This window comes from Pongo abelii, chromosome X (genome assembly GCF_028885655.2).
Source record: "Pongo abelii isolate AG06213 chromosome X, NHGRI_mPonAbe1-v2.0_pri, whole genome shotgun sequence".
In the NCBI taxonomy this organism is placed as follows: domain Eukaryota; kingdom Metazoa; phylum Chordata; class Mammalia; order Primates; family Hominidae; genus Pongo; species Pongo abelii.
This window is the reverse complement of record NC_072008.2, coordinates 43,922,932-43,940,446: the sequence shown is the minus strand read 5'-3', so window position 1 is coordinate 43,940,446 and position 17,515 is coordinate 43,922,932. Positions and strand designations below refer to the sequence as shown.

The window sequence follows — 17,515 nt, the reverse complement described above, 5'->3', positions numbered from 1 at the left end:
GTAGAGAGAGTTATTAAAAAATGTTGCTAACATGGATCAATTTTGAGTAATGTCACTTAGAATATGTACTCTTCTGGGTGCTATATAATAGAAATAACACTGCTGATGCTATGGATTGGTGACGTATTATGAATGTGTGGGTAACCTATCAAAGTGTGCAAGTCCTAACAAAAGTTATAAAGAACATCCAAAGGCATATAAAACTGCCACAGGGACTATTAAGTAATTCATGGAATACTGCCAAGCACACACAAAAATGGTATGTTTCTGAATTCACAAGAATGCTTGGGAAGTGATGCTTCTCACCCGCTCATGAAACACTCAGTTTATGTCCAGGATCTAACATGAACCACACTTGCAACAACTTTCATTTTAGTTGTGAACCATCTGGGAAGGTACCACAGATAGAAAGCAATGTTTCTGGTCAGTTTGAGTATTAAAATCACTCAGATCTGACTGATGGAGATGGCATTAGAGGAAGCCAAGTGCTTTTTCCAGTGTCACTGAAGCTGGCCTCTGGAATAGGGGTGTGAACTACTGTGCAAGAAATGCCCTCTACTTCCCTCCAATGGAAATAAATTAATAATTAAGAGTGACCATGAACAGATTCAGGTTTTGTGGGACCTACAACTTATATAACTTGGGTATCCTCTCTAAGAAATAAGAAAGCAAAATTGCAAATACAGGACTGAGTATGAAACTGGTTATTTATTTAGAATGAGAACCAGAAGCGACCTACAGTTATAAGGCCATAAAGCATAAAGTTTATCAGCTACATGGTAATTTCACCTCTGCTAATGACCAAGTATTGAGCATAAAGTACAGAAAGGGAGGAAGAGCAGGTAATCAGGCAGAGGAAAAATAAAAAAACAACGCTCCTTAAGGAATTCTGGAGACTGAACAAGAAAAAGACTAAGAATAAAATCCCAGAAAGAACTCTGAATTGCAGAATACAGATGGTATGGAGATGGGAGAGGACCCAGAACCCCTAGTCAATGTATATAACACATTGTCATCATATTTATTTTCCAGTGATCTACAACCATATTGCTTTTAGGAGGCTTGCCTAGTGGGACCAGATTTTGGGAAACAGCAGTCCACTTCATTGCAGATACTCAACAAGTGTTTTTTGAATGAATAAATAAATATATAAACAAGGTGAAATACTCCTTTTTCTTACTCTCCACCAGGAGCTGCTTTCCTCTGATGCTCCAACATACATGTATGTTTTTGCTGATACTGGCTGGAACTGTCAAAGCAACAGTTCATGCCAATCTCTTCTCTTGGCCTGTTCAGGATAAACAATGTTGGGTACAGATAAAGCTATCTCTACCCAACATTAATTTGTAAGCATGTTCAGAGTCTCCTCGAAAGATTTATATATAAAAATGGCTACTGTGGGGCCACTCTACTTACTCCCTCCCATCATCTTTCTCTTTCTGAATCAGATCCTGCAGGGATAACTCAGAAATTATTAACACCTAATGGGGGGAGGATAGGTCAGTGTGGCATTCTAGCCAGGGATGAAAGGCAACAAAATTCCTAATTTTCAAACATTTTACCAATGATGGCAACATAGGTGACAATATATCAATCATGATGAGGCTTCCAGGAAGATATTGGAAAGCCTCACGCACCACTCACTTGGTTAGCCACAAATCCAAGCCAGGACCAGGGGCACCCTGGCCCACCAACTGGCTCATCAGAAGACAAGATTCAGGTGGTGGGAGCTCTTAGTGAAAGGAGGAAGGAGGATACAACAGGGCACTCAGCCCCTGCTTCATAAAGGGATTCTCTTTGGACAATAAATGCCCTACACCTTCCCGCAAGTTCATATATATATACATAAACACAATTCATATATATATATAAACACAGTTCATATATATATATAAACACAGTTCATGTACACACACACACACACACACAGTAATAGTTTAAGAGCTCACCCCCTCTTCCCCTCTTTTTTTTTTTAACCTTTTCTTAAAGGAGTCTACCTCCTTCCTCTTCACCTACTAAATTTTCTACGGAAAACAGAGAAGAGCAGGGCTAGAATAACACTACTGCTCCCTCAATACTACAGAAATCTGTATCCTGATGTTCTGTTTAGGGCAAAGGATATGAAATCAGTGAGGCAAAGCAGCCACCTCAGGAATTAGTATTGCAGGTCTTAAACGGGAGAAAATCGTTCAGCCACTTACAAGCTAGGTGATTCGACCTCAAGAGAGTTATTGAAACTCCCCAGACCTCAGTTTCCTGGTTTTGCAAAACAGGGATGAATTTAGTTCCCACCTCGCAGGACTGTTGAGGACTGAGAAAAGCCACGTAAAGTGCTAAATATAACTGCACAGCAAGAGCTAATTAAATATTGGTATTTAATAGTAGTAGTAGTAAAATTATTGTGTCTGCCTCCCCCAGTCACACCACCAGCAAAACTGGCACAATCCCCCACTCCCACCTCGCAGGATATGGGGCCAAGCCATGGCTACACTACACTCTCGCATGCATCAGAGACCCCCAAACACCACAAGAGCTACTGTAGGTTCCCCTACCCCTCACTGGCCAGGGTCCCCCAGGCCACCGCTACGGTCCACACTGACCTGAAATGCCACCTCCGATCACGACTACGTCGAACATGTGGCCCGCGATACTCGCCTTCTCTTGATTCTCCATGCTTTGGCTGACACTCTCCTGGGTCGTAGGCACAGGAGTGGGGACGGCAAAGGGTGGGAAGGACCCTTCTATCAACTCCCCCGGGGAGCCCGGGGGCGGAGCCGATCCTTCTTTTGATACCGGGGGGGAGCCGGGCACTGTGGGCGGGGCGAACCCTTTTGCTGATACTCCGGGAGCGCTCAGGGGCGGAGCTGATGTTTCAGCTGATACCCGGGGGGAGCTGGGCACTGAGAGCGGGGCGGACCCTTGTACTGACACTTGGTGAGAGTTATTAGGTTTAGAATGTCCTTGTGTCGGCAGTTGGAAAGGATTACTGGGTGCAGGAGGTTCTTGTATTGAACCCCGCGGAGTGTCAGGCACTGAGGTGGGGGTAGACGCCTGCCTTGACACTGAGGGGATGTTATGGGGTGCAGGAGGTGCTTGTGGCGACACTGGGGAAATGTTATTGGGTAGAGGTGGTCCTGGTACCAAACCCCAGGGGAAGCTGGACACTGAGGATGCGGCAGACCCTTGTACTGACCCTCGGGGGGTGTTACCGGGTATAGGAGGTGCTTGTATTGACACTTGCGAAAGGTCATTGGGTATAGGAGGTCCCCGTACAAATATCCAAGTGTGGCCGGGCACTGAGGTCAGGATGGAATCCGGGGGCAGGGTCGGTCCTTTTACCGAACCCCGTGGGGTGCTGAACCCTGAGGAGAAGGCAGACCCTTGCAATGACTCTAGGGGGGAGTTTACGGGCGGGGTAGGTCCTGTTACTAATACCCAGGGAATGCCGGTGTCCTGGTTGGAGGCTGTGGCGGCCCCATCGGAGGAGTTCGAGCTGGTGGTAGACTTGGGGATCCGACTGCTCGAGTTGTAAGCGCTGAAACCCCGGAGGCCACTCTTGGAGTCGGAGTCAATACTCTCGCTAAGACCGGTAGTGCTGATTGGGGAGTGTATGCTGGAGCTCCAGGAGGCGGCCTCGGCCTTTGAGGACGTACTCCACTGGGAACTGGCTAGCGGATCCGAGACGGACCGCCACTCAGAACGGACGCTCCATTCGGACGGGCTGTAGGAGGTGTCGTCCAAGCTGGAGTCCGGGTTCGGGACCTGGGCAGTTGTGCCCCCGGCTTCGGGCGGGCCCTCCGCCTTGCGCCCGGTGCCGGTGCCCGTGCCGGTACCGGTGCCGGTGCCGGTGCTGGTGCCGGTGACGGTGCCGGTGCCGCCAGGGGAGGAGGCTGAGGCGTTTGTGCTCATGTTTCTGGAGCACGCTGGGCGCTGGGGGCGGTGTTCTGCTTCCCGCAGCCCTTCTCCACGGTCAGGATGTTCCCGGTACCCACTCTTGGAGGCCTGCCCCGGGCGCCCGGCCCAGTCAGGGGCGGGGAGAAGTGACTCTAGGCCGGCCTGGCTCCGCCTTCCCAGCCTGCCTGCCGGCTCGCGCTGGAAGCCCTGCCACTGGGCGTGGCCGGGCGATGCCACTGCAGGTGGGGGGCGCGGTTGCCTGGCGAGAGTGGGAGAGTGGATGTGGGTGTAGCCGCGTGGGCTCTCAACCTAGTGCTTTCATTCTTTAGTTTTAACTGAAAGCTATCTGGGCAAGACTGGACTTAAGGAGGCAGATATGTGAAGGAGGCTGAGCCGGGCAGGATCGCAGGGTCGCAGGGTGCTGCCCCACTTGGTCTGGCACCTTTGTGACGTCATGTAGGGCCAGTCGAGGTCTGCGCAGCCTCCAGCCCTCACTAGGTTGAGGGCGGGGCGGGGAGGAGCGGGGAGGGGCGGGGCAGGGAGGAGCGGGGAGGGGCGGGGCGGGGAGGAGCGGGGAGGGGCGGGGCGGGGAGGAGCGGGGCGGGGCGGGGCGAGGCGAGACGGGACGGGGCGGGGCGAGAACCGTCACTTGGGGGAGACCAGGCAAATATTGGTTCTCTATGGGGTTTTTCAAGCTGAGGCGCTTAACCCAAATCGAAGCAAGTAGGCAAGAAAAATAACTCACCTATCATGTATTAAGTGGGACTGCATTTTAAAAGGGAAGGTCAAAGGGATGGCTAAGGTGCAGAAACAAATGAAATAAGAAAACGTGTTTCCCCATCCTACTGAAAAGAGTGCTATTTAGTGCACATATTTTACTGTGCAGCCAGCCTTCTGTTTGCTAGTTTTATCCCTTTCTTAATTTTCCACTTTTTCTTATCCTGAATTTGTCATCAAAAGCTGAATTTGTCATTACTGGAACTCTCAAAAATAGGTGAAATCTGGCCGGGCGCGGTGGCTCACGCCTGTAATCCCGGCACTTTGGGAGGCCGAGGCGGGCGGATCAACTGAGGTTGGGAGTTCACGACCAGCCTGACCAACATGGAGAAACCCCGTCTCTACTAAAAATACAAAATTAGCCCGGTGTGGTGGTGCATGCCTGTAATCCCAGCTACTCGGGAGGCTGAGGCAGGAAAATTGTTTGAACCCAGGAGGTGGAGGTTGTGATGAGCCAAGATCACGCCATTGCACTCCAGCCTGGGCAACAAGAGCGAAACTCCGTCTCAAAAAAAAAAAAAAAAAAAAAAAAAAGGTGAAATCGTGACGTAAATTTAGAGAAAGTGATGAGAACTCAAGGAAGCTAACGATGTCTGCTCCCACCTATAAACATTCCTCCTGTTGCCCCTCACCCCATTCTGTATCAAACATCTTGTTGAATAAACTGTAAAGAAATATGGATTTAGTCTTTTCTTCATCCTGTTTCAATAACTTTTACTTCCTAGAAAAGGACTTGAGACTTATGACTAAATTGAAATCATTTTTATCTTGGTAGACTTTGAGCACAGAGAGAAGAAAAACTAGATATGAAGAAATCAGCTCTTTCTAATGTGATTCTGTTCACCTTTCTCCTTATTCTCATTGTTTTCATTTATTTTCGTTCAAATACTTGATTTCACAGTATGTGCTAGGCACAGGGCATGGTACTGGGATACACAGGCAACACAAGACAGAGACCATCATCATCGAACACACAGTCTAGTGGAGGAGCTAATAGAGGACATAGACAACTGTCTATCTGACGTGTAAATACAAACTCTGACGAATGTTATATTAGAAAGATCCACAGGGATAAGAAAGTGTTAGGGTGTCCTGAGTCCTGACCCCTCTGGAGATTAACTTTGGGAAAGGGAGTGTAAAAATGTTTTAGAAAGAAGAAACAATGTGTGCAAGGGCCCTGTGGTAGAAAAAAAGCATAGTTCATTAAGGCAACTAAAAGTTACTCTGTGGAGCTCAGGGCAAGGGGGAGACAAGGATGCTGAGGCCGGCTGGGCCAAGGTAGCATCCTTGGCCTCGATCCTAAGAGCAACAAAAGCCACTGCAAGACTTTAGGCAAGTGGCAATATACATAGATTGCAACTTGGAGAGGTCTATCTGCCTGCCATGTGCATAATTGAGCAAGAGTAGATAGGTACAGGTAGACCAAAGTTAGGAATTCTTTAAAGAATGAGGTGAAAGTGTCTTAGACTGAGGTAGGTGGTGGCAGTGGAGCTGCAGACATGTGGCTATCTTAGAGACATTTACATATAAGGTTGACAGGACTTGGTTGTAGCTAGGATTTGGAAGACCATGAGCATGTTTTTGGACATGATGAGTTTCAAGTGCTTTTGAGACATCCAGATGAATGTTATAGAGTAGGCAACTGAACATAAAGCCTGAGACTCAAAGCAAGAGTTTGGATGGAGATGAAAATGTGGAAGTTTTATTAAATAAAGGATGGAAATCGATGAGTAGAAATATGAGTATTTTCTCTCTTCATTTTATTTGTGTTGTATGAAAACAATAAAAGTTCATTTTAAATTAACAAATAAAAGAATAACTGTGAAACATTCCATAAGTATTATTTCCTCCCTTGTGTGACCTTAGGCAAATTACTGGACTTCTCTTTGCCTATTGTCCCAGCCGTAGAATCATAGAATCCTATAAGTTGTTGAATCAGTCAGGGTTCCAGCAGGAAACAGCAAACTCAAATTAAGTAACTTCAAGAGCGTATCATCAACGAACTATTTTCAAAGACGTGGGCAAGATGGAGAGATGCCGTAAGGAATTGCGCAGTACCCTGGGTTGGTAACAGCAAGAAGGTATCACTCTGAACAGGTAGGGGGAGAAAGCAGTCATCAGAAATTTAGTGACAATGTTATTAGGAAAGGGCTGCTGACACAAGGTGTGGCCTTTAGTTCAGGGAGACAGCCAGCCCACAGGAAACCCGCAGGGAGGAAGCTGGGAGAATAAATACCTAATCTCCCTCCCTCCAGTCTCCTGCTGGTCCTCTGCATAGACCTAACCCAACCAGAAGCTAGAAAACAAGGGAGACTCTGTTGATGCAGTCCATACAGGTGTGAGACAAAATAGCAAGTGCCAAGAAGCCATGTTTGCTCATTTCTGCTTGCCAGCATAATTTCACAAAGCCTCTGACTCTGTGAAGATATGCAGCTCACCAGAAGGATGCTTTGAAGACACAACAGGATAGAGCACACGGCCTCCCATGTTTCTTGTCTGAGTCACTATATTCCTTAAAAGATAAATGACCCTAGTCCTTGCCTTTCCCCACACATAAGGTAACGTCTGATGGGGGTTGGTGATTATGCGTCCGTAATCTGTTGCCAGATGTATTCTTACAACCAAATCTAGATGTGATTCTGCTTCATTGTAACTTCCAAGCAGGTTTGATGCAATTTTGCATGTACTGAACTCCCACGCTTGTCTATAAGCAATGGGCTGAAATACTGTGCCCGAGCCGTCTGACGGAACTGCTCCCGGGCTATAAGCCTTGGTCTATAGTCTCCAGTAAGACTTCTGAATAAAATTAACTGTAATTCTTTAAAAGCTTGATTTTTTTCCCTTAGTTGACACAGGTCAGCCTTCAGGGGCCAGAACAGAGTAGAGAAGTGTGGTAGTGGCACCTGGAGAAGCAAAATGAAGATATCTAGCACAGCTGAAGCGAGGGTTAAGTGAGCAAATGCATTAAAACATTTAGGGTAGTACCAGACATGTAAGAATTACTCAATACATATTCACACTTCAATTTTTTAAAAACTACATTATATATTCATGCCATATATATATATTCACTCTCTATGTTCAATTGCCTACTCTAGTCTACTTAATCATTACCCTCTAACATTAAGCGTTTAGTACTTTCCAATTTTTAATATAATACATAACATGGAGACGAACATTTTGTGCATAAAATATTGTATGTAGTTTTTACAATTTCCTTGAGATAGAATCCTAAAAACAGGATTATGAGGTAAGAAAGTAGGAGCATTTTTAAGCTCTTTGACTGAAGTTACCAAATTACTTCCCCAAAAGATTATACAAATTTATACTTCATTAGTAATGTCTAAGAATGGCTATCTTCTTACTATACCCACTCCAACAATAAACAAGTTCACTTTGAACCTTTCTTAACTTGAAAGGTGAAAAATCAGCATGGCGTTGCTATTTAAATTAGCATTTATTTGCTTACTGGTGAAATACATCTTTCAAAAATGTATTATAGCCATTTCCATCTCTTCTGTTGTGAATGATCACTTCATGCCTTTCTGCAGTTGATTTCCGAAAGTGCTTTATAAAAGATAGTAACCCCTTGCTTGCTATTTTCACTGAAGATAGTTTATTCCAATTTGTATTTTAGTGCTGTTTATGACATTTTAGATATGCATAACATTTAAATTTATGTGGTTATATCAGAGTGAACAGGCAACCTACAGAATGGGAGAAAATTTTTGCAATCTACTCATCTGACAAAGGGCTAATATCCAGAATCTACAATGAACTCAAACAAATTTACAAGAAAAAAACAAACAACCCCATCAAAAAGTGGGCAAAGGATATGAACAGACACTTCTCAAAAGAAGACATTTATGCAGCCAAAAGACACATGAAAAAATGCTCATCATCACTGGCCATCAGAGAAATGCAAATCAAAACCACAATGAGATACCATCTCACACCAGTTAGAATGACAATCATTAAAAAGTCAGGAAACAACAGGTGCTGGAGAGGATTTGGAGAAATAGGAACACTTTGACACTGTTGGTGGGACTGTAAACTAGTTCAACCATTGTGGAAGTCAGTGTGGCGATTCCTCAGAGATCTAGAACTAGAAATACCATTTGACCCAGCCATCCCATTACTGGGTATATACCCAAAGGATTATAAAACATGCTGCTATAAAGACACATGCACATGTATGTTTATTGTGGCACTATTCACAATAGCAAAGACTTGGAACCAACCCAAATGTCCAACAATGACAGACTGAATTAAGAAAATGTGGCACATATACACCATGGAATACTATGCAGCCATAAAAAATGATGAGTTCATGTCCTTTGTAGGGACGTGGATGAAGCTGGAAACCATCATTCTCAGCAAACTATTGCAAGGGCAAAAAACCAAACACCACATATTCTCACTCATAGGTGGGAACTGAACAATGAGAACACATGGACACAGGAAGGGGAACATCACACACCAGGGCCTGTTGTGGGGTGGGGGGAGGGGGGAGGGATAGCATTAGGAGATATATCAAATGTTAAATGACGAGTTAATGGGTGCAGCACACCAACATGGCACATGTATACATATGTAACAAACCTGCACATTGTGCACATGTACCCTAAAACTTAAAGTATAATAAAATAAATAAATAAATAAATAAATAAATTTATGTGGTTGTATCTATTATTTAGTGATTTCTTTCATTGCTTTTCAACTTAGAAGGGCTTTGTCTTTCAAAGATTTGAAGGAAAAAGTCTGTTTTCTTTTATAATAGTTTTTGATGGTTTGATATTTTAAATTCTTTTTTTCTTTTTTTGAGACGGAGTCTTGCTCTGTTGCCCAGTCTGGGGTGCAGTGGCATGATCTCGGCTCACTGCAACTTCTGCCTCCCGGGTTCAAGAGATTCTCCTGCCTCAGCCTCCCAAGTAGCTGGGACTACAGGCCTGCGCCACCACATGCAGATAATTTTTGTATTTTTAGTAGAGAAGGGGTTTTACCATGTTGGCCAGGCTGGTCTCGAACTTCTCACCTCAAGTGATCTGCCCGCCTCAACCTCCCAAAGTGCTAGGATTACAGGCGTGAGCCACCGTGCCCAGCCTGATATTTTAAAATTTAATTATTTAATCCTAATCTACTGGTATGTATTTTGCTATGTGCTATAAGGTGAGGACCTAAATGGATTCTCTGCTCCCCCACCCAAATAGCTAACCAATCATAAGAGAACTGTCTGTTGAAAAATCCTTCCATTCTCCACTGATTTGTTTTACCTCATGTAACATAAATAGTGATATGCTTTTGAACTGTCTCTTGTGTTATATTGACCTGCTTATTTTTGCCACATTACCATCAATGCCACATTGATTTACTTATTGTTGCCTTATTAGATTTTATCAGATAGAAAGATTAGTCCCTTCCCAATAGTTTTTTTTAACAAATTCTTAGCAATATTCTTACGTAGTCCTTTTATTAATATATTCTTATATATTTAAATAAATTTCAAAATCATTTCATCAATGAAATGACTGGTTAATTTAATTGTGATGATATTTCCTAGACATCAATTTGAAAAATTTCTATTTGGCAGCCCTCGCATCTTTTAAAATAAGTCTTCATTTACAGAATACTCTTGAGAAATTGTTTCATTTATCCTTGAAATTAAACAATTTTATGAGGACAATAAGAGTCTGTGTGTGTGTCTGTGTGTGTCTATTTGTGTGTGTGTAGTATCATAAATCCTTTCAATCTGTGGGTTTTTAATTTGGGGTTTTTGTTCATTCCTGGGCAAGGAGTTTGTCTCTACTATAACTTGGATTATTGTATCTGTTGTAAATATTTGGTTTCTTCCTGAGAAACACCCATAGTTATCTTGTTGGATCACCTTTCTACGTCCTTTATCATTGTTGTCATCTTTGTCCTTTTCCTCTGAATTCTGAGAGCTAATCAAATTTATCCTTCACATTACTGATTTAATTTTCTGAAGTTCTAATTCTATTTGTACTGCTTCTAATGTAGATTTTAACTGTCATTTCATTTTAGGTTTTGTTTTGTTTTTTACTTTAAGTTCTTATTTCAGCCAACTCACTTTTCATTTATGCCATGTATATCTCAATGCATTTTCTCCTTATGATTTCCTCACTGTTTCACAGAAACCTAATTCATGTATTTTCTGGGGACAACATCAACTGTTTTTGAGAATGCTCTTCTTTGTTTTGTTTTGTTTTGTTTTGTTTTGTTTTGTTTTGAGATGGTGTCTTGCTCTGTTACCCAGGCTGGAGTGCGGTGGCCAGATCATAACTTGCTGTAACCTTGAACTCCTGGGTTCAAAGGATCCTCTCACATCAGCTTCCCAAGTAGCTGGGACTTCAGGTACACACCACCCCATCTGGCTTTTTTTTGTTTTTTTTGTTTTTTTTTTTTGAGATGTAGTCTTGCTCTGTTGCCCAGGCTGGTGTGCAGTGGCATGATCTGGGCTCACTGCAAGCTCTGCCTCCCGGGTTCATGCCATTCTCCTACCTCAGCCTCCCGAGTAGCTGGGACTACAGGCACCCGCCACCAGGCCGGCTAATTTTTTGTATTTTTAGCAGAGACGGGGTTTCCCCGTGTTAGCCAGGGTGGTCTCCATGTCCTGAACTCGTGATCCGCCCGTCTCGGCCTCCTGAAGTGCTGGGATTACAGGCATGAGCCACCACACCCGGCCCTCATCTGGCTATTTTTAAAATTTGTTGTGGAGATTAGGGTCTCACTTTATTGCCCAGGCTGTTCTCGAACTCCTGGTCTCGAGCGACCTTCTACTTCGGCCTCTCCATGTGCTGGGATTACAGGTGTGAACCACTGCCCTAGGCCAAAAATGCTATTCTCGGTCTATAGACACATATGGCATTCTCATACATTGCTGGCTCAAGTACAAATGGTACAACCTCTGATAGTGGGGAATTTGGTAATATCTAACAAAATTACCTATGCATTTACCCCTAGACCCAGCAATCCTCCTAGGAATTTACCTTAATAATACACTTCCACAAACAGTGAAAAAATATGCCCAAGGTTATCTATTGTGGAATTATTTTGAATAGCAAAATATTCAAAACAATTTACATGCCCATCTATAGAGGACTGTTTGCATAAACATTGATAAGTCTACACAATGAAACACTATGCAGTCATTACAAAAAGGAAAAGAAAGAAGATCTCTATGAACTGATATGGAATATGGAGTGATTTTCAGGATGTATTTTCAAGTAGTAAAATGAAGGCCGGGTGCGGTGGCTCACACCTGTAATCCCAGCACTTTGGGAGGCAGAGGAGGGTGGATCACCTGAGGTTGAGAGTTCAAGAGCAGCCTGACCAACATGGAGAAACCCTGTCTCTACTAAAAATACAAAATTAGCCAGACATGGTGGTGCATGCCTGTAATCCCAGCTACTAGGGAGGCTGAGGCAGGAGAATCGCTTGAACCCAGGAGGCAGAGGTTGCAGTGAGCTGAGATCATGCCATTGCACTCCAGCCTGGGCAACAAGAGCGAAACGCCATCTCAAAAAAAAAAAAAAAAAAAAAAAAAAAGTAGTAAAATGAAGGTATGAGAGAATATATATATACCATACCTTTGAATATGTCTATATGTATGTATGCCTATTTGTATCTCTGTGTAAGGATACATTACTTATACCTTCAAAAATATGTAGGAAGGATAAATTGTATATGGAGAAATGAATGAGAATGGGATGGAAGGGGTAGGAATGGAAGTGAAGTTTCTCTGAGTACTCTTTTTAAATAATGCAACTCCCGTTAGGGATTCTTCATGGGTCCAACTAAACCTTCAGACTCACAAAACTACCATGGACTATATTTGGCATCAGTACACTCAAAGGGATACAACAAACCACAGCTTGCCAGCAGGACAGCATGGAGCGTTTACCTTCCATGGGTGTTCTTACAGCAGATCAAAGAGCAGTCAGACTAGCTATCCTGCAGCTATTCTCATTAGTTTCCCAAGTGGTAGTTTACGTACAAGGGAACAAGTTTCACTTCAGACAACGGTGGAACTTAGCCTGATTTAGCAGCCTTATGCCCCATAGGAGCCAATAACTTTTGTAATAATTACACAGGCATAGTTTCCAGGATCCCTCACATGGGACATAGCCAATTATAACAGTTACCACACTAAAGGAAGCCCAAAATTATGGTATCTGCATTGAGTATTTAGAGTTTATTTATGAAGTCTACCAGTCCAGATGCTATTTACCAGTCAGAGGGCACTTTTTTGCTATAAGTAATGTTGCCTGAAGTTGGAACAATTTGAGCATCAAAAAATGATGACAATAATAAAACATTAATAGAAAATCCATCAGCCCATTGTGTTATACCAAGATAAATAAGTTAATAAAACATAAGAAGAAAGATGTTAAAAAGGAAAGTTTTTCTTTACAGAAAGATATCAGGTAGTAAATGTAGAAGGCATTATTAAAAACAGCCACTTTGAACTCTTGTAGTAATCAATTCAAGCTTCTCAGCAGATGCTAAAAACCAGGAGTGAAAGATTATTAGGAAATTGTTCATTCACAAGGTCTCCAACTATCACCCCACAGATTATTTTATTAACTATAAAGGGAAAAAAAATCCTTTACAGGTAAGAGATCTGGCAGTTACCACCTAAGCCAAATGATCAAACTTAAGATCATCAATCATCAATAATCTAATATAATATGTCCTTTGATGTCATGTAATAAGTTCACAACCAGCCAGGCGTGGTGGCTCACGCCTGTAATCCCAGCACTTTGGGAGGCCGAGGCGGGCAGATCACCTGAGGTCAGGAGTTCAAGACCAGCCTGACCAACATGGAGAAACCCCGTCTCTACTAAAAATACAGAATTAGCTGGGTGTAGTGGTGCATGCCTGTAATCCCAGCTACTCAGGAGGCTGAGGCAGGAGAATCGCTGGAACCCGGGAGGCAGAGGTTGTGGTGAGCTGAGATCACGCCATTGCACTCCAGCCTGGGCAACAAAAGTGAAACTCCGTCTCAAAAAAAAAAAAAAGTTCACAACCTTACTTATGCAGTATTCTTACCAAAGAATGCTTAACTTGAATCCAATCATGAGAGAACAATCCAACAAATTCAGATACAGGCTGTTTTACAAGACAACTGGCTTGGATCCTTCAATAAAAGTTAATGTTGTGAAAAAACTAAAAAGCATTGGGACTGTGCAAGATTAAGAGAATAAAGAGATATGATCAAAGACTATTTGTAAAACTTGGCTGGATTCTGGTTTGGAAAATTAGAAAGCTATTGTGACAATGGAGGAAATTTAAATATGGACTGCATATTGGATGATATTATTGACTAGTGTTAATTTTACTACATGTGATAATAGTACTATAGTTATGGGGAGAATGTTTTTTTTTTCTTTTTTTTTGAGATGGAGTCTCGTACTGTCACCCAGGCTGGAGTGCAGTGGTGCGATCTTGGTTTACTGCAACCTCCGCCTCCCGGGTTCAAGTGACTCTTCTGCCTCAGCCTCCCAAGTAGCTGGGATTACAGGTACCCGCCACCACACCCAGCTAATTTTTTTGTATTTTTAGTAGAGACGGGATTTCACCATGTTGGCCGGGCTGGTCTCAAACTCCTGACCTCGTGATTTGTCCACCTCAGCCTCCTAAAGTGCTGGGATTACATGTGTGAGCCACCGCATCAGGCCGAGAATGTTCTTATTCCTAGAAGATGCAGGCTGAAGTTCTTTGAGGTGAAATGTCATGAGTGCTTCAACTTATTTTTAAATAATTTATTAAAAAACACAAGGCTGGGCACGGTGGCTCACACTTGTAATCTCAGCACTTTGGGAGGCCAAGGTGGGTGGATCACCTGAGGTTGGGAGTTCAAGACCAGCCTGACCAACATGGAGAAACCCTATCTCTACTAAAAATACAAAAAATTAGCTGGGCATGGTGGCTCATGCCTGTAATCCCAGCTACTCAGGAGGTTGAGGTAGGAGAATTGCTTGAATCCAGGAGGCGGAGGTTGCAGTGAGCTGAGGTCACGCCATTGCACTCCCGCCTGGGCAACAAGAGCAAAGCTCTGACTCAAAAAAAAAAAAAAAAAAAAGGAAAATAGACAAATAATGAAAATGTGGTAATACCTATGACAATTGGTGAGTCCAGGTCAAGACTATGTTGGTGTTGGTCAAAATATTCTTTTAACTGTTCTCTAGGCTTGACATTTGCTCAATATTAAGCATTGGGGAGAAACGGTTCAGAGGAAAAGTTATTTTGAGCCAAAAATCCTTTACCAAGGTAAGCTGTTATTCAATTGTGAAGGCAAAAGAAATTCATCTTCATACAAACAAAAAATAAACTTTATCTCTCTTTCTGAAAGGAAACTTCAGAAGAGAGCTATCCAGATGCAGATCTAGAAAGTCTCCGCCAGCCAAGTGGGAGTTCCCAGTGAAAGATACTTCTCAGAGAAGCCCGGAGTTACTCAACTGGAGTACTAGCCCCATACCACTGCCTTGCTTAGTCATTCACTGCAGGTTTTCCTATGAAGACTGTTTTGTTTAGTCATTGGCTTGTGTTTCCCCAAGAATATTGTGAAGTTAACACTAAAGCTGAGGCAGATCCTGAAGAAAATCACAGCAAGGGGCTGTCAGCTAGCCACACTTCTCACATCTGTGCAGGAGCCTTCTTGAAGGATATGAGTGACGCATGTCCATGCCTGTTATAGCACCCAGGGCTGGGTATATAGGGCCCCTCATGGGCCTATAGGGCCCCTCTCTTAGAAGGGTCTGGCCCTAGGTTTAATGCCCTGCTGTTTCTGTCTTGAAATTCTTAATGATTTTACCTTTGAACTTGCATTTTTTAAATGAAGCCCAAAGAGACTTCACTGGGCAATGGAGTATGCATATGAGCTGAGGAGATCCATGTAATATGCATGTCTTCTGTTCCTTGTCATCCCATTGTTGCCCTATTTGCATAGTGTTAGGATTTTTTTTTTTTTTAAAGAGATAAGGGGCTCACTATGTTTCTCAGGCTGGCCTCAAATTCCTGTGCTCAAGCAATCCCCCTGCCTCAGCCTGCTGAGTAGCTGGGAGTATAGGTGTGTGCCACCACACCCTGCCAGCATGCCTTTTTTTGAGTAAGGAGTTCTGAATTTTCGTTTTGCACTGGCCCATGCAAATTATGTAGCAGGCCCTGACAGCAGCCCTTTTTGTCCAGTCTCCAGTCCTAAATAAATGTCTAGCCTCTGGTCCTCCTGTGGGTATTATATCTTCTATTGCATGTAGTACAGATATGTTAAAATTACCTTTCATTTGTCTGTTGCCACATTATGAGGCACCAATTTTCTTAGTATACTTCTACTCTTAAAAAGCATAACTACCAAGAATCTGAGCATTATTTCTGTTCTTTCATCTGTCTTTCTCCCCGCAATCTTCTACTTCATTGTAAATGAAAGATCACTGTGATTATCTTTGTGGAAGAGACAGTTATCCCCCAGTATCTGTTTTCTCTTTCTTCCTTAGAAATATAACCACAATTTTGCTGCTCAGAATAAACACCATAATTTCCCAGCCTCCCTTCCAGTTAAGTGTGACTAAGTTCTGGTCAACAGATATAATTGGAAATGTCATGTGAAACTCCCACAAAGTTTTCTTAAAGGGAAAGATTGTTCTCTCTTCTTTCCTTCCTCTTTTCTGCCACCTGGAATGTAGGCATTGTCACCTGAGACAAAGAGATAGAAGAAGGCTGGCAGAATAATTAGAAGGAGTATGTACATTGCTAGACATTTTTTATATGACAGATACACTTCTTTTGGTTGAAGTCACTATTATTTGGGGTTTTCTGTCAAAAGCAGCTGAACTTAATCCTTCTGATACAGTTCTTTAAATGAATGTAGAACAGTAAATGTCTGTCTACTGTTGCCCTGCCCAAGGAGGATACTCCCAATTGGCCCTGTTCAGTTCTACCTTACCGGGGGCTGAGGTTCTCCTTTCATGCCTCGCATCTCCACCTTTTGGTCAGAGGAGGGTGTGAGTGGAGAAGACTTACAAATATCCAATATTATTGAAAGGTGGGCTGTCTACATGCTGTGAGTTGGCATGGGTAGAGGAAGGGGAATCTGCATTCAACAACAGCCCCTACTGAATCCCTTTTATTTGGCTCTTTTATCATGACAGAAAGTTCATTCCGCCCATCCTTGTGTCCTTCCTCTTGCATTTGAATTTCCATTTGACACATAAATTTAAAAGTTTCTTTTATGTTTTCTGTGTAACTTTATTTCAACTTCAATGTAGACTGGAAGAGTGAAATTGAACCATAGTATATCAGTGAGAGAGAAGAAGGAGCAGGGGAGAACATTGAAAACAAGCAGAATAATACTTTGAAGTATAACCCATTCCATTATGGGAAGGGGCTTCACCGATTATCATAGTGATAACTAGTGATGGTATCACTGAGATATGATATATGTGGACCTAATTAAATCCTCAGAGGACTCTCCCCGATTCAAGAAGTATAAATGTATGTTGTTTAGTTCCTTAATAAGTGACAGGTGACTTAAGCTCAGAGCAAGGTATTGGATGTATTGTGGTGGGGTGGAAGGTACAGCATTCCAGCTACTCAACAGTTGAAGATGAAGCTTCTATGCTCATACCACAAGAACTGCTGCTCCTTTAAAGAAGTTCTTATGTGCAGGGACAGAGGATAAGGGTAATTTAGGGCTTTCAAGCACATAAACCTCAGTTCTTTCCCAGACTTCTGGTCAGCAGTGATATTGAATCCAGCCCTTTGGATAATTTTTTTAATGCTGGCTCTGGCTGTCTGCATCAATAGCCCCTACAGGGGCCATGTCTGA

At 43.0% G+C, this 17,515-nt stretch overlaps 1 protein-coding gene across 2 annotated transcripts in view; it reads right to left on the bottom strand.

Annotated features, from left to right (window-relative positions):
* The window catches only part of MAOA (monoamine oxidase A), a 138,012-nt gene that overhangs the window by 81,408 nt on the left and 39,089 nt on the right, over positions 1 to 17,515 (bottom strand). Inside the window, 1 exon segment of one of the 2 annotated variants that reach the window (NM_001131441.1) lies at positions 2,601 to 3,371. The exons of the other annotated variant lie outside the window; for it this stretch is intronic. Within the exon segment in view, the coding sequence (NP_001124913.1) occupies positions 2,601 to 2,673 (73 nt within the window). The 5' untranslated portion in view covers positions 2,674 to 3,371. 2 annotated transcript variants of the gene reach the window in all.